Genomic DNA, 21,265 nt, shown 5'->3' with positions numbered 1-21,265 from the left:
ACTAGTCTCCAAATCACGAACCACAGCAAGAAAACCCTGGCAACCCTTGCCTAACATCCGCTTCGCCTTGATGGCGGAAATCAGATTCTTAGGTGTCTCTGCCTTTTCTCCCTGAAAGGAAAAAGGTAGATCACCTGGAATCCTGAACTCGACTGACTTCCCTCGACAGTCAATAGAAGCATAATGGCGTGACAACCAGTCCATCCCCAAGATAACATCAAAAGAAAGAACGTCAAGCACAATCAAATCAGCACATAATTCCCTACCCTGAATAACCACAGGACGAGAAGGATAGACGACGTCCACTACTACACCTTCAGACATAGGTGTAGACACAGCTAGAGGTTCACTCAAAACAGATGGTGCCATACCCAATTTCCCAGCAAAACATGTAGATACAAACGAATGGGTTGCACCCGCATCAAATAACACTAAAGCATCTATAAAAGAAATCGGAATGGTACCTTGCACCACAGCATTTGATGCACGCGCATCCTGAGGAGTAAGTGCGAACACTCTGGCCTGACCCTGCGGCTGCTGCTGCGAACTCTGTCCAGTACCATAACCGTTGGAACCTCTACCGCCATTACCACGGCCCCCAAAACCTCTGCCACCAGAACCACGGCCCCGCTGGCCACCAAAAGATGCTGCAGGTTGAGAGTATCCTACAGACTGTGTAAACGCAGGTCTCTGCTGATAAGATGACTGCGCCACACTGGAGTTAGACATCTGCTGCCCAGATGTCGGACACTCCCTAGAAAAATGACCCGGCTGGCCACAAGTGAAACAACCTCCTGGAGCTAACTGGCACTGACCATAATGCCTACGTCTGCAATTCTGGCAGAACGGAATGTTCGATCCACCACTGTACCCGCGTCCTGAACCACGGTTACTCCCACTGCTACTAGAACTGTACGGAGTACTCCTGGCACTATGCCTCCCTTTGTTGTGAGTCCGTCGACTCCCCCTGTTGGCCTGAGAAGAGCCACTGTAGTAATTTCCACTACTATGCTGCACAGGGGCCTGTTGCCCCCCACTAGGAACGTCACTCTTTCCCTTCTGATTCTGGAAAGGGTCAGAGATCGTCCCAAACTGAACCATCGAATTCTCCATCCGCCGCGCACTATCCACTAACCGAGCAAACTCCATGTTTGTCCCTATCAGTAAAGGAAGAAACTCCGAGCCTAAACCCCTAATATAACGGTCGTTCACTCGCTCTTGATCACCCTGTAGATCTGTAGCAAACCGCCCCAAACGTACAAACTCAGTAGTGTAGTCTGTCACTGATCTATCCCCCTTCTTCAAATTTAGCAGCTTTTCTCTGAAACTCTCAGTAATAGAGAAGGGTAGATAGTAACCTCTGAACCTGCCCACAAAATCAGCCCAAGACAAAGTATCCATAACTGGCCTGATGTTATCGCGATACCAGTCCTTAGCTGGACCCTTCAGCGACATCTCCACAAGCATCACTGATTGACGATCAGAAGCTTGAATCCTCTGACTATTGTACTCAAATTCCTCCAAAAAGTCAAGAGCATCCCCAGTACTATCAAAAGAAGTCGGATTCAACTTCAAGTAGATCATCACCAACTCTCTGTCCGTCGGAATGTGACCGACACCAGCAAGTCCACCAATACCAGCTACAGCACCAACCTGAGGTTGCTGTTGCTGCGCTAACTGACCCAGTATATTACACTGATTCTGCAGTAGAGCCTGATTGTTCTGCATCTCGACAACGCCAGCCAAGAAAGTAGTGAAGTCGAACGCTTGCATATTTGGTGCTTGCTGCACTTCTGGTGCCTGCTGCATATTCGGTGCCTGAACACCTGCTGCACCGCGTCCTCTAGCTCCACCTCTACCAGCACCAGCTCCTCTGCCTCTACCAGCACCTCTACCTCTGCCAGCACCTCCACCTCGACCACGTCCAGCATTAGCCTGAACTGGTGGTACGTTCTGATCGACTTCCATGGAAATCGCATCATTAGCCACAGCTTCTTGCTCTGCCGCAGCACGAGCACGAGTACGAACAACGTTGTCCATATCCTAAGATTGAACAACAACAATTTAAATAACAAATATTTCATACCCAAGTATGAACAAAACAAGCAACATATAGGATTTCCCAAGAAATCAACAGCAATAAAATGTTCACCCAAGTGAAATAAAATTAACATTTAACAACATCAAATCAACATACAATGACTGACTCGACGCAATCCTATTGGTGTAGGCAGAATGTTTTAAAATCAAAAGATGACGGTTTTAAAGACATGACAGAATCCTATATCCGCAGTAGTTCCTAAGACACAACCATACTTAACAGAGTAAACACATAGCAAGCAATTGGCCTTGGTTTGAAACCAAAGCTCTGATACCAAGTTTGTCACGACCCATTTTCATGAATCGCGACCGGCGCTAGGGTATGGGTAATGTAATACCGAAACCCGTAGCTAGCCTTACATTTAATTCATAAACACATAAACCTGCAGAAAACCAATGCTCGGGGGCAACCGAGACTTCAGCCTAAACTAGCAGTTATAATAATCAACAGTTAATATAACATGCTTATTCAATTTTGGGTCTAAAATAGGCATAACATAAATAATCCGAAATAATACATAACATGCCAGAGCAATATAACCAGTCAGACCAATCCGACAAACAACTGTAACAATAATAAAGACGTCTAGTCAACTACTGCGGTCTAAGAATAAAATAGTTTGACAGTTTATCAAAATAAATGGAACCTCCGAGGAAAAGTAAATGCGGAGATCACCAGACTCTCTCAGATCATAACCCTGGGAAAAATTGGGAAAACAACGGGGTCAGATATACTGAGATGAGTTCATACCACTATTTACATTTATTAAGTGGAAAACCTTTAAAACGTTTAAAACATTTAATAACGATATTACAGATAATAGTTGGAACCCTAATCCACAATTCTAAATAATAAACATAATCTAATAGGTCTGGTCCCGAGAGCTGAGCTACACCGAGTTACCACTGACCACACTTATACCAGAGTCCCGAGAGCTAGGCTACACCGAGTTACTCTACCTGGTCCCGAGAGCTATGCTCACACCGAGTTACCACATTTCCATATATACCTTACCCAGATCAATACCGGTGCGCACGCAGTCCTAATGATGCCCATTAGGTAGTACGTTCCAACTAAGAGCCATAATATAAAAACAGTTCGAAATATACGTACAGTATATATATTTAATATTAAAATAACAATTTACTTAATAAAGCGGTAAATAGTAAATATAAACTCACTGCTTGCTAATCCGCGTGAAATACCGGCAAGCAACTAACTCTGGTTCGCCTCTGAAGCACGAACAGTAGACGAGTCTAGACAAATAAAATAATTATTAAAATCAGACCCTAACTCTAAAGAGTACTAGACACCACATAAGACTAGCACAATAAACACGTAGTAAATAAACAATCCAAAGTAACACAAATATATCCAAAAGGTAATAAAGCCCAATTAATATAAGTCTATTGAGTTCCCGCTTAAAATCCAATATATAAATATTATTTAAAAACTTTAAATAATAAATAATTTCCAAATAGTGGGTTAGCCGAGTTATCATAAACTACCAAGCTAACCTCACTTGTCGAGTGACCCAAGTCTAACCCGACTCAAAACAATTATCAAATATAAACCCAAGTTTATATTTATAATACAATTTAACAAAATAATAATCCATTTTAAAAGCGGAACTCAATAACTTCAATTCTAAGTAACCCAAGTTACAAATCAAAAACTTAATCATTTTAAGTTAATAAAAGTTTAGGGACTAAATCGTACTTTTGCCAAATAAGGACTAAATTGTACTTTTGCCAATTAGGGACTAATTGTACTTTAGCCATTTTGATATCCGAAATCAAATTAATTGCTTTTCTCTATAATAAAAACCAAATATAAAGTTACTAGTCAAAAATCCATTTAATAAGATTGTAGAATAAGTTCAGGGGCTAAATTGTAATTTAACCAATTAAACCAAATTTAAATTTGAAATTAATTATAATTACCCGAGTAATTATATTAGCTAAATATAAATTTCTAGCGTTTACGATATTTATTTATAATTCAAATCGAAATCCATATCTCAAAGATTGTAATTAACTTAAGGGATCATTTGTATTAAAGGGAAATAATCTAGTGATTAAAATAACCTATTCACCACCTCTTTCATTTCAAACAACACCATTCCCGCCCCACACCTCCATTCATGCCCCTAACTCAAGTTTCTGAACTTGAAACCCAAATCAAAAACGTCTTGACCTCATGAACTAATTACATCACAATTCTATGGCATGAAATCAATCCAAAAACTCAACCTAAGCACTCACCGAAACTCAAAAACGTTAACAGTAAACAAGCTCATAATCGGCCAAATTCAATCAAGCAAGACGATGGTGTAACTCATTCCAAAGGCTTAAACTATTAATCCCTAATCATACCCAATGGTTATATAGCCATAACAAGAACATCTTGAATCAAAAACAAAGCCAATAGAGGAAGAAAGCATACGGCAGAAACCAGAAAACTAAAACAGAAAATATAAAGCTTTAAAACGGAAACCGTACGGCGAATGGAAACGAGGTCGATCACGTACCGTTCAACGAAAAAGAGGTGGGGAATCGAAGGTATATGAGTCTAGAACGTCTGAGATCAAACAGTTTCAGTTTCGATCTAGAAACGAACATACACGGATCAGAAAACCGAAAGGTGTTTAAAATAAGTAAACTGAAATTCAAAGGATCAAGAATACTTACTGAACAGCGATCTTTGGAAGGTGATAACAGCTTCGATAAGCAGCGAAACAACAAGAGGAAAACGGCTAGGGTTTCAGTGATGAGTGGTGAAGATTTTCTGTTTAGAAGTCGAGCTGATATAACGAGAGGAAGTAGGTCGAAAATAGGTCGGAAGTGGGCTGGGCGAAGGGGTCCAAAAGGACAACCTGTTCTCGAACGGGAATGGCCATTTTTGGCCTGATCCCGTTCGAGAAAGGGCCTGGTCTCGAACGAGACCAGGCCTGCAAATGGATTCTCGTTCGAGAATCCTTGGATTCTCGAACGAGAATCACAAATAATTTCTCAGGTCTCGATTGAGACCTGAGTTAACCAGAAGTGGTTCAACCACTACGGTTGAACCACAAACCAAGAAGAAATCTTTTTTTTTTTTAAAAAAACCGAACCAAAACGAATCGAACCACGAAAATCTACGAAACTTCAAATACCCCTCAAAACACATCCGGAACCACGTCGGAAATTAACAAAATAAATTTAACATTTTACGGGATATTACAGGTAGTTTAGTTGGTATAGGTTCATATCAGGTTGATTTTAGGTTTAATAGACTATCAAATACATTTCACTTAAAAGAGATATTCACTATGTAGCTTACACTAAATTTCAAAATTTTATCTATATAAACTGTTAGTTAAGATTGTAAAGAGCAGTAATATAAATTTTATAAAAAAAATTAATTAAGGTAATTTAGTTGATATAGGTTCACATCAGGTGAATATCAGGTTGATTTTTGATTTTAAAGACTGTCAAATACAGTACACTTAAAAGAGATATTTAATTTGTATATTGCACTAAATTTTAAAATTCTCTCTATATAAAATGTCATTTAAGATAGTGAAGAGCAACATGATAAATTTAATTAAAAATTGAATTAAACTAATTCAGTTGATATAAGTTCACATTTGGTTCACATCAGGTTGATTTTCAGTTTTATAGAATGTTAATTACATTTCATTTAAAAACAATTATTTAATTCTTATAATAAACTATATCTCAAATTCTCTATATATAAAATGTCAAATAAGATTGTAAAAGCAGCAAGATAAATTTTATTAAAAATTGAATTAAACTAGTTCAGTTGATATAAGTTCACATCTGATTCATATCAGGTTGATTTTCAATTTTGTAGACTGTTAATTGCATTTCACTTAAAAACAGTTATTTAATTCTTATAATAGACTATATCTCAAATTCTATCTATATAAAATGTCAGATAAGATTGTAAAAGCAGTAAGATAAATTTTATTAAAAATTGAATTAAACTAGTCCAGTTGATATAAGTTCACATCTGGTTCACATCAAGTTGATTTTCAGTTTTATAGACTGTTAATTACATTTCACTTAAAAACAGTTATTCAATTCTTATAATAAACTATATCTCAAATTCTTTTTATATAAAATGTTAGATAAGATTATAAAGAGTAATAAGACAATAACACAGCTAGCAATTATCAACCACAAATATGAAATCCACATGATTAGCACGTCTATCATTAAAAAAATTGACACTTCATAGTCAAATTAGTGTATAGAATCCCTCAATTTCTAGTACTGTCATTCTTGCTTCAAATCTTTATTATCAGTTCAAAAATACAAGTTTCTTTCACACCAGCTTCTTTTTTCAACAGAACACCACCAACCCCTAATTTCAAATGTCCAACCAATTTATATAACTTTATTCAAATTTTGGCTAACTCACAAAGCTCACCACCATAACTCAGCCATCTTGTCTTTCCAACAATTTACTGGAATATTGTCCAATCATCGCTATTGCGGCTGTAACAGCATCTACCATCTTATTAGAAAGATACTGATACCAAACTCCGGCCACCAATATTCATTACCAATAAACAAAAATTCAATTCAATTAAAAATCAACAACATCAATAAATCATAAAAAAAAATTAAAATCAATTGCAATCTATTATCATATAGGGAACTTCAAATTCTTATTAGACAATCAATGAAGAAACCACCACCGATTGCCGACCGACCATCACCGATCACTTTCAAGCGAATCAGAAAATCACCACGGTAGAACCAAAAATCATCACCTATCGTGCCATCACCGATTACTTTCAAGCGAACCAGAAATCACCATTGTAGAACCAAAAATCATTCTATCGTACCATCACCTCCGGCTATCTAGCCTTCCATAATCCTTAAACTCTAATTTCTAATTGAAGAGAATGACATCACTTGTGGCGGTTGCCGGTTGTTGGATCCGTCTTCGTCGGTCGTCGGAGCGAGACTGCAAGTGGAAAAAAATGGGTGATCTTGAAGAAATTGAAATAACTGATATTAGATGTGGGTCGTTGGATTTAGATTGGAGTATTAAGCTTTATGTTCAGTAAGGGTAAATTGGAACTAAAAATATATCTAGGTATACATGCAAATGACTTTTAAAAAAAGGGAGATTGTTGCAAAAAAAAAATCTTGAGTCACTAACATAAAATTTTCAGAAATTGAGTCATATGGTGACATTTTCTCAAGAGAAAAGGTCCACTATTTTGGGACATTATCTTGGAAGTATGCAGGGGGTTGGCCCATACATAAGTTCAATCACTAGGAATTAGACCTGTTCAGACCAGGCCCTTCTTTACAGGGTCGGGTTTGGACACTAATTTAATTGTCCAAAGTTCGGTTTGAGTCCGAACTCGAAAAAAGCACATTCTTTTATGACGGACTCAGACTTTTAATATTGTAAAAAATCAATATACGCCACCAAAATCTGGGCCGAATAAATAATGCATAGGACCGTAATTGAATAGTATATTTGAAGGCCGAACCAAGCTCGGGCTAGATTTAGACTTGTCTTTAAAAAAATAGGCCCGTCCAAATTCGGCCCGAGCCTAACCAAACCCAATCCATGAACAGATCAACTAGGAAGTAGGAAGTAGGAAGACATAAATCACAAACTATATATGAACTCCGCAATTCAGCCTCCTCCTAACCTGGTTTTTCTTTGTAGTAGAAAACTTGGGTTTAGTCGGCAATCAAGTGTGCCTCTCTTTTTAGAGTAAAAGACAACAGAAATAACAAAATGCATTATAGCAATAGCAATTTGAGATTTCTTTCTTACAAATAATTTTCACTATTTTAAAATGGCTTAATTATTTAAAAACCACTCACCTTAAACTTTTTTTTCGTTTATATCCTGATCTAGGAAAAAATTCATTTATACCTTGACGTATATATTTATATTTCACCTCTAACCCGAGGCACTAAATTAACCTCTTTTCATTAAGAAAAAAGTTTAAAATAATTTTTTATTTTGGCTTAACCCCTTAAAATCCCCCCACCTTTTACCCCAAATTTATTTACACCCTCACGTTGTAAAACCAACAAATATACCCAAATTACGACCTTTCACTTTTAATTGCACCCTCAAGCATTAAATTGACCTTTTTTCACTTGAAAAATGTTCAAATCAATACTTTAAATTTTAGCATATATTTTAAAATAGGACTTAATATTTTATTTAAAACAAGAATAAACCTATTTTTTCAAGTGAAAAGAGATCAATTTAATGTTTGAGGGTGCAATTGAAAGTGAAAGGTCATAATTTGGGTATATTTGGTGGTTTTACAATGTGAGGGTGCAAACGAATTGGGGGTAAAAGGTGAGGGGGTTTTAAGGGGATAAGCCTTTTATTTTTAACCTAAGCTAATTAGAGTTTAATTAGAAATGAATTTTTCTCTAAATGAAGTACCATTTTAAACTTTTTTTTAAATAAAAAGAGGTTAATTTAGTGCTTCGGGGTAGAGGTGAAACATAAACACATACGTCAGGGTATAAATGAATTTTTTCCTAGATCATGGTATAAACGAAAAAAAGTTTAAGGTGAGTGGTTTTTAAGTAATTAAGCCTTTTAAAATTGAAAAGTTCAGATTATTAGCAATCGTGTAAAGTTTTACCCTTAGTTTCAATTTTATACTGAGATCTCATTTATTACCTTGAATTTAATATATATCTCAGGCAATAATACTTAGAACAAATTCAGATAAATACATATCAATTTGACATTCGGAAAAAAAAAAATACCTATCCAATTATCATATGTAAGTGTGCATAGCCTGAATTTTTTTCAATAACTATCGCCTGAAATATAACAAATTTAAGGTTCTAATTTGATACGAATTATAGTTTCAGCATTGAAATACAATTAGGGGCAAAAATTTAATAAACGGACTAATGATTAACCAGTACAATTCACTCACTGTGAGTAAACGGACTAATGATTATAAACTTGGTCTAAGCAATAATTTTTGCAAAAAAATTTCTATTTATTTCCTTCCAAACACAATGCCAACCACAAACAATACAATTTGAACCCAACAAAAAGAACCCCTACAAAATGTCACAGTGACAATTCCATCCCAAGATGTTCTGCTCTGTCTACGTAATGAAAATAACTTTTTTTATATTCTCTGTATACAATCAAAATCCAATGTGTCTGTAGCTTCCATAAAATGTAATATTCACAAGATAAAAGAATATGACCGTTATGCACCTTCACTGTCTTGTTTTTTTTATACAAACCTAAAAACTGCAGAAATTTCCAGTTTTAATGCACCATTAATGGCGCAGGATTAGGTTTGAAGAAATGCTGAAAGAGCTGTACCAACTGTAGCTACTTTTCAGACGTTCACATTAAGAATTGGGAACAAATGTACCGATGTAGCCGAATCCCATGATGAAAAACGCGATTGCTTGAGCGAAAAGGTAGAAGAAATAATGATTTTTACCGAATGCAATATCGTAGCAACCGCAGAAGAATAGGAACGCTCCAGTTCCGAGTTCTAACAGGTGGAGTCTGTCAATGTTGGAATATCAAACATAAGATACGAGTTAGAAATGGTGCACGAATTATAGTGTCGACTCGACAACTAAGTTGAATTGAACACTTAATTTCTACATCAATTTCGGCTCGAAAACAAAAAAGTACCTTTCTCCTAATTTAAAGCGAGGTTTTTTGGGGGCTTTTGACTTGGAAGCATCTCCGAGTTTTTCAGTGACGATCCATTCATTAACCCTGCCCGCCTCAAGCAACCCGATGAAGGTAGCTTTAGTCCGATGCAACGACATCACATTCTCGAAAAGGATCCAAAACGCAATCAAGTGAAGTGATCTGCAATTAATTATAACAATCTTCACAATTCACACCAGCCGTATATATGTTAATTTGATGAGAATAAGCAAAAGAAACTAAACCTTGGGGTTCCGACAGCGTTAAGAAGAGTGATGATCGAAGGAATATAAACAGCTCCCCACTTCGGAACTGTAACTTCTGGTACTAAAACAGTTGCAGGCAAAACCACACAGTAGAACACGAATGTAACAATGTGGGCTACGATTTTTCTGACTACGAAGAAACTGTAAATCACATGTACTTTCTTCCACAATGTAACTTTCTGCAAATATTAATTATAATGTAAGTTATGTCTTGTAAGTTGTAATAATACAGGAACATAATAGTTGTGAACTTACCTTATTTGTCATAATCTCCATCACCATTTTCCTGAAGAGATTAGCAGGACCGCATGACCAACGATGCTGCTGGTACCGGTATGCCTTGAATGTGCTAGGCAACTCATTTTTCACCTACATTTATATTCGACATATACAATACATCATTCGATTAGTAAATTATGTACTCAAACCGGGTTCATTAAACCTGACACGTAATTGTTTTTCTTAAATTGAATCTATTACAATTAGGTTCGGATTTTAGAGATAAAAATTCTCAAAAACATTTTATTTTATGACGGGTTTATGTACATATGCTCCGGTGTAGGTGTACATGTGTAGAGGCCTAGGTATCCCTTAGGCCCGTCCAAATCCGCTTAGCTTAAATGCGGTTTGACTAATGAAAGTAGACTGAATTAAATTCAGACCAAACTTGAACTTTTATATAAACTAGTCGAGCCGATTGAATTTGGTTCAAACAAGTTCAAGTCCAATTAAATATGGCCCGAACATGTTCATATCCAATTGAGTCTGGTCGATTCTGCTCAGGCCCAGTTCGGTCCGACTAGAACCTGCTCAGGCACGACTCATGAATATGCCTAGGTGTAGGTAAGAATTATTTTATTGAATTAAAAACTGTAACATACAATTAACATAGTCAATTAACAATGTTTTTAAATTTGATTCTTTATCCTGTGAATTATTTGGTTATGTCATGAAATTATGCTTGTGCTTCCAAATTGTCCATAGTAATGTGCTATCTTTGTCAGAATAAAAAGATACAATAATCAAAGCAAGTAGTAGCTATTTTACTCGAAATGGTAGGTTATAGCACATGAGCTTGTCAGATTTTATAACATAAGTTATCAATTTGTTGACTAAAATAAAAAAAAAATTATGAGGGTATCAATTATTAATCAACTAGATTAATTAACTGGAAATGTTAAATTTGGAATTTAGTAGTTGTAATTACCTTAAGAGTACCAAGATACAAAAATTTCCATCCTTTGAGACTGGCTCGGACAGCAAGGTCCATGTCCTCTACTGTTGTCCTGTCCTTCCACCCTCCAGCTTCATTCAGTGCAGCTATTCTCCATACTCCTGCCGTTCCTGTTCCGTTACAATCTTTCATTATTACCGGGCCAAATCGGACTTAACTATTTTTAATGTAACTCCGCCCAATCCGAGTTTGATTTGAGTCACATATTTACTATTCAAGTCTAGTCCGTGCGTTAAATTTGTACATACCGGACCGGACTTTTACGTACATACATGAGAAACTACATAATAATAAAACTACGAGCTGTCCATAAAAATCGGACTTATTACGGGCCCAATTGCAGATTAGATTTGAATGTAAACGAGTTGAATCCGGTCCAAATCCGATGATTTAATTACTATTAATATTTTTAAATAAAAACTAAAAGTTGAGTACTAATTCAACATGATTAAGACAAATGTTAATTTCAGTTCAATCAGTGATTAATTGAGTAAGATTACCGTTGAAGCCAAAGAAAGCATAAGTAGAAGATCCCACTTCTTGCTCAACAGTAAAATGATAATCCAAAGACATTTCTTGCATTCTTGTCATCAAGCACTCATCAGAATTCACTGCAAAACAAAACCCACTTCGCCACGTCACCAACATAAATAGCTGGCATAAACATCAATTTTTTTAATCATGAGTAATAATAATGATTAAATACAACACCCAATAATGTTTTTTTTTCCTAAATAAATAAATAAAACAAACATCAAACTCATCAAATGTCGGTTAGTAGAGCTAAGACAGTGACATGAGCTTAAGGTCCACCATTAAAGATTTGCACATGCAGCTGCTGGCTGGGAATAATAAGAAGAACATCAATTTTTTTTTCTTTTTTTCTATCTTTAAGTTTACAAATTTGTGACATTTATACCCTTATGATTATAGTCCACAATGGCCACCTATATAGCTACCCTATTGATCTTTTGACATTGATGAGGGTAGATCCACCCACCCAAAAATACCCTAGTCATTAAAGTGTGGACAAATTTGCAGCTTTTTGCAGAATAAAAATGATAAACAGCTAAATTGTAGCCAAAATGTTACTATTTGGTTGAGCATGGTTGGGTTCTCCAATTCACATGGACCATCCTTGTTGCTCCATTTTCAATCAACCCAAATCCTTATGTAAATTCTTGGACATTAATTTGTTTTTGAGCAAAGGGTGAAGCGGTTACTGAATTTGTGATTCGGAATCAAACTATTCACATTTCAGTTATTTTGATCGATTAAATATAATATTTTATATATTTTAATCAAATGAGACTAAAATTGTATATCATGAAGAAATTCCAGAACGCCCACTTTTTTCCTTAATTAGTATAAAAACAGAAAATATTATTCCTATTGACATAAAATATACTCCCTCCGTCCTGTTTAAGAAGTCCCATATTCTATTTTGGGATGTCCCATTTAAAAAGTCTCATTACTATTTTTAGAATGCTTTTCTACTGAATACCCTATTTTACCCCCTCTTTTAGTTATCTTAAAATAGTTCTATGAAAATTCCACTATCATTAATAGGGGCAAAACATGAAAAAACATGAAAAGACAAAGATAATTAATATTTTCTTAATCTGTGTGTAAAGTCAAATGGGACTTCTAAAGTGGGACAGAGGGAGTATAAAATATCACCTTTAGTTGTAAAATGGTTATAGATGAGTATTTTTTTACTGAATTATAAATTTAAAAATTAAGATGATTTTTTTCTTAAATGTTTAAGCAGATATGATTTAAACTCTTTTTTTTCTATTATGATGAGGAAAGGAGAATTAAATTTGAAATTTTCAAAGATAGTACTTGTGAGTTGTGGAAAACTTTAATTTAATCTGAATATAGAATTTTCTTTTCTCATATTATTATAAAATGAAAAACTTTTTCCTACATTGTGTGATGCATAAACTCACACGTCATATGAATATAAGAAAAATAAAATTAGTTCACCTTTTCTATTCTCTTTTTTTTTTGGTTACAATAACCTTTTCTATTCTTCTTTAAAAACGCACATCAAATAAACTATATGTATGTATGAACCAAATATTTTGGATTTTTCTTGGGAACTAAATTATTTTTGGGTATACTTTACTTTGTTGGCCATTGGAAGCACAATGGCCCATCAGCCATTGTCATTTTTGTTTTCTTTTACATGGAATTTTCTTTAATTTTTTTTTTCATTTAACTGGATTTTAAGGTTTAATTTTGACTTGAAATAATAACATTTATTCCAATCAAAGAAAGAAAAAAGCATTTCCTCAAAACAAAAAAGAAAGAAAAAAGCAAGATTTTAAATAGTTATAAAAATAATTTTATTTCAAGAAATGACTAAAACATCAGTAAAACTTATTTATTCAAAAATTGAACATATTAATTATATCAATTCAGCCACTTAATAATTTTAAATTTATGCGTACAATTTTTTTAAAATATTACTAGTACTTTCATGTTTTAATCTTGTTTATATAAATTTATTGAATTAATTATTATAATGTTAAAATATTCAATCCATGTGTCAAAAAGCTAAATGGACAGCGTGGCATAGACACATAACCGTACCCAACCAGTATCTAAAACACCTAAGAAAAAGACCCACCGACAGTCTCTTGAAAACAGTGATATCAAAAAACAGCCCACAGATTAATTAGTGAGGCAGAAATGATTAAGTAATTAACAACCAAATTAAGTAAAATTAAGAGAAATTACCGAATTTCCAACGAGACTGAACCAAACCCAGTTCAGGATTATGAACCAGAAAAGGAACGGTTCGCCACAAAAAGTCCGGTTCGGGTTGAAAATCGGCATCAAAAATGGCTACAAAGTCACAATTTTTGACGTAGCTTCGTTTCATGCCTTCTTTTAAAGCTCCAGCTTTATACCCATTTCTATTATCTCTAATCTCGTACTTAATATTAATGCCTTTGCTTGCCCATCTTTGACACTCTATTTCCACTAAATCCTGCATTAATTATTAATTAATCATGATTAGATGGCTGTCATTAATTAAGTATAATTAAGAAAGCTGTTGAATGTTTTAGTACTTGCCTTGATTGTCGGGTCAGTTGAATCGTCAAGTACTTGAATTATGATCCGGTCAGATGGCCATGATAGACCACATGCTGCTCCTATAGAAAGTTGATACACCTACAAAAATACCAATAAAATGTTTATTTTTACCAGATTAAAAAGCTATATAATACTACTGAAACAAAAAAAATTAAAATTAAAACAGAAGATAATATATTTGACAAGAATGTACATATAAAATAGGTAGCACGAAAACAAAAACGTCTACACCCAGCCGCGGAACTATTTTAAAGTTAGAGTGAACTTCAACTCGAACTCGTGTTGAAAATTAAAAAAAAAAAACAAAAAGAGTTCGTAACGATTTAGGTTTAGCAAAAGGTCTATTTCGGACTACCGAGAGGTCAAAGATAAAATGCTATGAAAAACAGTGAAATAATTTTTTTTTGTATATAAACTCATTTTAAAAATAAAAACGAAACGCCGAAATATAAAACTGGAAAAGAAAATGACCTCGCGCTCATTGTACATGGGGATTTGAACAAGAACCATAGGATAAACAGAGTTCCCCAACTCAACATCATCTTTCAAAGGCTCCCATTTGTAGCGTTTCTCAGGTTTGCGACCAAAAATCTTGACGAGGGAAATGACAACACCCATGTAAACTCTTTCAAAGAAGAGCATTAGCGACATAAACAAACATATAGCGACGGCCAGTCGCAGTAAAGGGACGATCAATGGCGCTTTGACCTGATCCCAAACTATCAGAAACTGCATTGACAAGTCATCTCTTGCACCTTCAAATGCCTCCGGAATTATTCTTGTTGTTGTTAACCCCTCCATTTTTGTATTGTTTTTTCAAGAAAAACAGAGCAAAAACAAAAAAATTATATGAACTTAAAAGAAATACATGAGAATGAGATCTGAATTGAAAAATGAAGAGAGTTTAGAAGATGAAGAAGCAGATTTAAGGTAGCAAATGGTTATGTTTGTGCTTCTGTTATTTGAAGAAAATGGAGAAATAAATAGTACTACAACAGAAGCAGAACAGAACAGAACAGAACACAAATGTGGAGGAGAACACAGAGAAATAAATGTAAATTATTTCCCTTTAAATAACACCACTCTACTTGTTTTTCTCTCTTCTTTCCTTATTTATTTTTATCACTTTTTATATTTTTTTTATCCGTTGGTACGCTGGTAGTGGTATTATTTAAAATCGGCTTAATTGCTTTAAAAATTATAAATTTTATTATTTTTTTCTGTTGGTATATTGTTCTGGCGTACACATCAGTATTTTTTAACGGAAAATTGGTTGGTGTTTTGAATAATAAAAATATAAAAAGTTGGAGTTCAATATGGCAAATATTAAAACTTCAATTTAAAGCATTTAAGCCTTTAAAATGTGATAATTTAAGATTTAAACATCACACCATCTTTTATACCAATAAACAAATATTAGGTCTAGATGTAAAATAAAATTATCAACTATAACTTGTTTTAAAAGTTTAGTATAAATTTTTATTTTTTTATTTGAAACACATTTTTTTTTAGTTTGAATCAGTAATTGAAAATTCGATTAGAACTGATATAAACACCGAAACTCATCTTAGCATGCTTTCTACTTTTGAATACTAGCTTTTATCACATAAATAATATTTGATCGGAAACGATTTGCTGAACAGTAAAAAATATGTTTCAAGTTTTTTTCCTTCAGTTTCCGAAACTATAATTTCCAAAAACAGATTAGCTGGTATTTTTTTAAAATAAATCTATTGAAATTAGTTTAAAAATAAAAAATGTTTAAGTTGGATAAATTTTTCTGGTAATAGAGATGCTTTAAAGGCATAAATAAATTCCTTTTATCTTAATTTAATTGACACTATTTTTTTATTGTTACACTATTTCTTTTAGATGGTAGTATATTTTAAATGACAATTTCTATTAGTACTATTTACTTTAATTTTTCTTTTCTATCCCTTTTAAAAAATTTATCCTTTCTATCCCTTTTAAAAAATTTATCTGAAAGATTTAAATTGACTTAGTACTATTCAAAATTGAGTTGATATTATTTGAGCTCAAGCTACTCGAGTCAATTATTGAATCCTTCGCGAAGAAAATGTGCAGGTAGCCTAGGATATACCTCTCATCTATATCTATAGGCGGCAATGGATATTTTTGTGGACTTCGAACATGAAAATAATTTCTATTTAATAGCATTTTTTTTGAATAGGAAAGTGATTCTTTATTTAAAGTAAATCTTATTTAGGAATAATTTTCAAATGAGCTTATCTTTATAGATAGGAGTTTGTATCCGAATAGGAAAGAGATCCCGTATATTCGGTCCTTTACATATTATTCTTCATGTATTAGGTCTCTGGCGATATGCTTGGGCGATGCGTTTTTACCAAGTCCTCTAGGAGTCGGTCATTCTGAAGATTCAGGCAAATTCTTCTTTAATCTTCACGTTTAGCGAGTCTTGTGAACTCGAATGCCGAAATCATCAGACTTTGGCCTTTTGGGCGAGCGCTAGGAGTCCCAAAAGAATAGATCCTGTACGACTCGATTCCATTATAGTTATGCTGGAATTCGGTTTCCACATTTAACTCTCCCGCAAGTGAGCTAAAACCTTGGTGTTTATGCCTCGTAAGATTTAGGTTTGTTTCAGGCGAGTCGTTTCATCTTCCGGCGAATCATTTCGCTTGTCAGTTTATGTTTTTAACTCTCTTTATTTGACACATATATATAATAATATTTTTATTCTTTACATCAATATCTAAAATTTAATGTTTTTATATATATAAATAATTGAGTCAAATTGAGTCGACTTCAAATCTTAATTATACCATCAAGTTTAAACTCGAACTTCTGAAATAAAACGCGATCAAATTAAATTTAATTTTAAACTTTAAATATTAGAGGTGATTTGAGTTCCAACTTAACAATATTTTGAATAGATTCAATTAACATAATTAAAAAATTGTCAAAAATTGTTGGTTCATTGATATCTAAAAGTCATATTCCTGCCGGCAACTACAATTTAGCAAGTTGTTCTTGTTTTTGCATTTTTGGCTCCTATTTTTTCTTTTTCAGTGTGTCGGTAATCAACACATGCAAATAATGCACATTTTTTTAGTTTTTAGTATTTTTCTCAAATATGCTAAAGCAATTTTGTTTCTTTAATCTCCAATACTTAAAATTAGAATATTCCATAAGATATGTGTACATTATTTACTTAAAAAAAAGTTAGGTTCAAGTTTTTCTGTCTTCCCTTTTAATATAATCTTTTTAATATAAACTGAATTAGCATAAATTACAGTAAATGGCAAATTAGGAAGCACAGTTAGGGTTTATTCTTCCGGGTTAGTTGTGTGCTGTTTCTGATAATGTCAACAGCAATATGCTACAGAATGGACTTTGTTGGTTTTCCAAAAGCAGAGGGGTATTTATGTCTTTTTATTGTAGTTAAAAATGGATAGCTTGCTGGAATTAATGTAAATTTCAGTGTGACTGTGTTGGACAATGATTCTTTAGTGTTTCTATAATGCTTGAAATTATTATTTCAGACGAGAAAAATGATTTTAAATTAATAATAATTTTTACATCTCAAGCGAGCTCATAATTTTCTGTAATTTTTTTTTATTTTTTTTGATGAATCGAATTATATTAAAACCATAAGAAGTAGCAAAAACCTTCTACTCTAAGCTTTCGCACATTAAGTGACTAAGTGGCACACTAGAGGCTACGGCAAAGAGAGTTGGAAAAAAAATTACAAACCCGGAAAAAAAAATACAGTAAGAATTTCTGAAAAAATCTAAATCAGAATAAGAAAATAATCTATAACAACTTTTATAAATAAGGACCGCCTTCAAGAAACAACTTAAGATCACATCCTCTTTTGAAATCTCCCTACCTTGGAAAAACTCTATTGTTTCTACACTTACAAATTTCCCATACCATGATGTACCAAAGAATACGCCATAATTCTGAATAAGGACCCCTCGGAATAATTTCCTGCCAAAGCACGTAAAAATCAACAAACGAATTCGGTAAGACCCAAATGACGTCCAGTTTGCGAAAATAGTACACCAAACTTCTCTTGTGAAGAGACAATGATTAAATGTTCATGAGTTTCAAGGACACCACATAGAGAACACTTATCATTACTTATATCAATAATAGATCGTGTAGCTAAAAAAATTTAGAGTTGGCACTCTATTATGAAAAGCAACTCAAATGAAGAACTTGACTCTTAAAGGTGCTTTCAAAATCCAAATCTGACTGAACGACAGCCTGTTATTACCGTACCCACATCTTTCTTCCCTTCCCTCCCTAACCATGCTGTTATTTTCTCTCCGAGTTGGGACATGATCTAGAGCTGCTCCTGGATAACGTTGAAGAGCAGTGTTAAACTGCTGATTTTGCACAACTGCTGAACTGACGTGGAGACCATCTTCGTTACCCCTCATTTGTCCGTTATATGGACTATTATACAGCTTCTGAGATGGTACAACGTGGATATAAATTTCAACGCCCAGATCAACAGAAACAGATCCACGGGCAACAACAGTCCCATGGGCAGAAACATTTCCAACGTGGATATCAACTTCAGCAATAGTTCCTATATAATCGGTCCAAAATCTGCAGAATGAAGCCGCAATGAATTGGCCATTACATGAATTCCATGAGACTTTATCCCGTTGATCTTGCCTCTTAATGATTCTTGAAAAAATCTGTTGAAAATCTCTCAGTAAAGCCATTTCATTACCCTTAACCGACGCCTCCAATGCCAACCTCCAATCCAAACTTCATTGATATTCGCTCGTTTCATATTTGAGAGATTATAAAGACGAGGGAAAAGAGATAAAGCTGGACCATTCCCCATCCAATTGTCATTCCAAAGAGAAATCATACAACCATCTCCCACATTATACTTGACATTTGCAATAAAGATACTCCAAGCTCTCTTATCCAAACAACAAATTTTTCGAATCCCTTTCCAAATAAAAGAAAGTTTCTTGGTGTCGCCATTTATAAGATCCTCCCAATTAGCAAAAGACGAACAATTTGATACGACATTATACCAAAGAGAATTAATACCATTAATGTGCATCTTCCATACCCATTTAAATAAAAGGCTTTGATTCCTCACACGAAGAGCATAAATACCCAAACCGCCTCTATGGAAATCTTTACAAATGTTCTTTCAAGAAACTTTACAAAGCACACGAGTAGAAAACATCTCCCTTCCATAAAAAAAACGCTTCATATACATCTCTAACTGTAAAGAGATGTTAGTTGGCATACTAAGAAGGGACATGTAATAGACCAGAATACTGAATAAAACATATTTGATAAGAACCATTCTTCCTGCAGGAGATAATAAAGAGCCTTTACAAAGAGCTAATCGTGATTTAACACACTCAACTACATGGTCCCAAACCCTAGAAGAAAGCTTCCGATTAGCCAACGAGACACCTAAATACTTAATCGGCAGAGAATCAACCTTGCACCATATTAACCCATCAGCTTGAACTAAATCAGCTTCATTGATATTAATTCCCATTAGAAAACTTTTTTGGAAATTAATAATCAATCCATATATCAGCTCAAAACACTGCATGATCCGGGTTAAATTTCGCAGTTGATCAATGTCGAAAGGTAAGTAGAGTAAAGTATCATCAGCAAACTGAAGCAAGGATATAGAGGCATGATCTTCCGCAAAACAAAAACCTCTAGTAAGGCTCATCTGACAAGATTTATTAAGAATACGCTTCAAACCCTCCACTCCAATAAAACATGGGTCAAATTTAATGGGTCAATAGGACTACCATTAACTAAAACCGAAGTTTTAGCTGTAGACAGGCATACTGATATCCACTCCATCCATTTTATTGGAAATTTTTTACATCGCATAACAGATAGCAGATAGTCCCAATTAATGCTGTCAAAGGCTTTATGAAAATCCAGCTTCAAAACAAGTACTCCCTCCGTCCCACTTTAGAAGTCTCATTTGACTTTACACACAGATTAAGAAAACATTAATTATTCTTGTCTTTTCATGTTTTTTCATGTTTTGCCCCTATTAATGATAGTGGAATTTTCCATAAAACTCTTTTAAGATAACTAAAATAAGGATAAAATGGGGTATTCAATGGAAAAGTATTCTAAAAATAGTAATGGGACTTTTTAAATGGGACATCCCAAAATAGAATATGGGACTTCTTAAACGGGACGGAGGGAGTAGCTTTTTTTTTTTCTAGATGCCAAATGGACGAGTCCATTTGCAATCATAGAACTGTCAAGAATGCTCCTTCCTCTCAAAAAAGCATGTTGGCAATCAGAAACCACCCTAGAAAGAAGAGGCGTTAATCTCAAAGAAAGCGTCTTAGAGAGAAGCTTAATGAAACCATGTACCGAACTAATTGGCATGTAGTCCTTGATGTTAGTAGATCCTGCCATCTTTGGCACTATATGCCATTAGGAAGTGAGTTCTTCTTGTGGAAATCATCAAAAAACGCAATGAAGACCCCTTTCATAAATGTCCAAGCACGCCTATAGAAGTAAAAATTGAATCCGTCCTGTCCTGGGGCCTTTCTCTCTCCACATGAAATAATAGCTCCATAAATCTCAGTTTCAAAGAAAGGAATCAATAAGGATTCGGCTTGGGCATCAGTAATACAGTCAAAGTTGAGTCCAAAAAGATCATAATGCACCACATCCTGCTCACAATACAGAGATTTGTAATCTCTAATATGGAATCTGACATCATCTAGCTCTAGAACAACTGTATCCTCTACTTGGAGAGAAGAAATATAATCATTTCTATAGTATTTGGAAGCAATACTATGAAAAAATTCAGTATTCCCGTCCCCCTCCGTATTCCATTTAATACGCGATTTCTGT

The 21,265-nt window shown here is 34.3% G+C and overlaps 2 protein-coding genes across 2 annotated transcripts; both read right to left on the bottom strand.

Annotated features, from left to right (window-relative positions):
• Window positions 1-9,082: 9,082 nt before the first annotated feature.
• LOC126678064 (glucomannan 4-beta-mannosyltransferase 9) lies at window positions 9,083-15,361 on the bottom strand. The gene is made up of 9 exons (XM_050372933.2): window positions 14,873-15,361; window positions 14,381-14,479; window positions 14,042-14,294; window positions 11,797-11,907; window positions 11,270-11,406; window positions 10,318-10,431; window positions 10,042-10,241; window positions 9,776-9,958; window positions 9,083-9,643 (listed from the first exon to the last, which is right to left on the bottom strand). Exons 1-9 carry the CDS (start codon window positions 15,200-15,202, stop codon window positions 9,481-9,483), a joined length of 1,590 nt encoding a protein of 529 aa, XP_050228890.1. The 5' UTR covers window positions 15,203-15,361; the 3' UTR covers window positions 9,083-9,480.
• Window positions 15,362-19,565: 4,204 nt separating this feature from the next.
• On the bottom strand, window positions 19,566-20,821 carry LOC126678399 (uncharacterized). Its single transcript, XM_050373295.1, has 2 exons — window positions 20,627-20,821; window positions 19,566-20,108 (listed from the first exon to the last, which is right to left on the bottom strand). Exons 1-2 carry the CDS (start codon window positions 20,819-20,821, stop codon window positions 19,566-19,568), a joined length of 738 nt encoding a protein of 245 aa, XP_050229252.1.
• Between the last annotated feature and the right edge of the window lie 444 nt (window positions 20,822-21,265).

The sequence above is a fragment of the Mercurialis annua genome, linkage group LG4 (genome assembly GCF_937616625.2).
Source record: "Mercurialis annua linkage group LG4, ddMerAnnu1.2, whole genome shotgun sequence".
Taxonomy (NCBI): Eukaryota; Viridiplantae; Streptophyta; class Magnoliopsida; order Malpighiales; family Euphorbiaceae; genus Mercurialis; species Mercurialis annua.
Note: the sequence above shows the minus strand (reverse complement) of the source record. Positions and strands in the feature narration are given on the sequence as shown.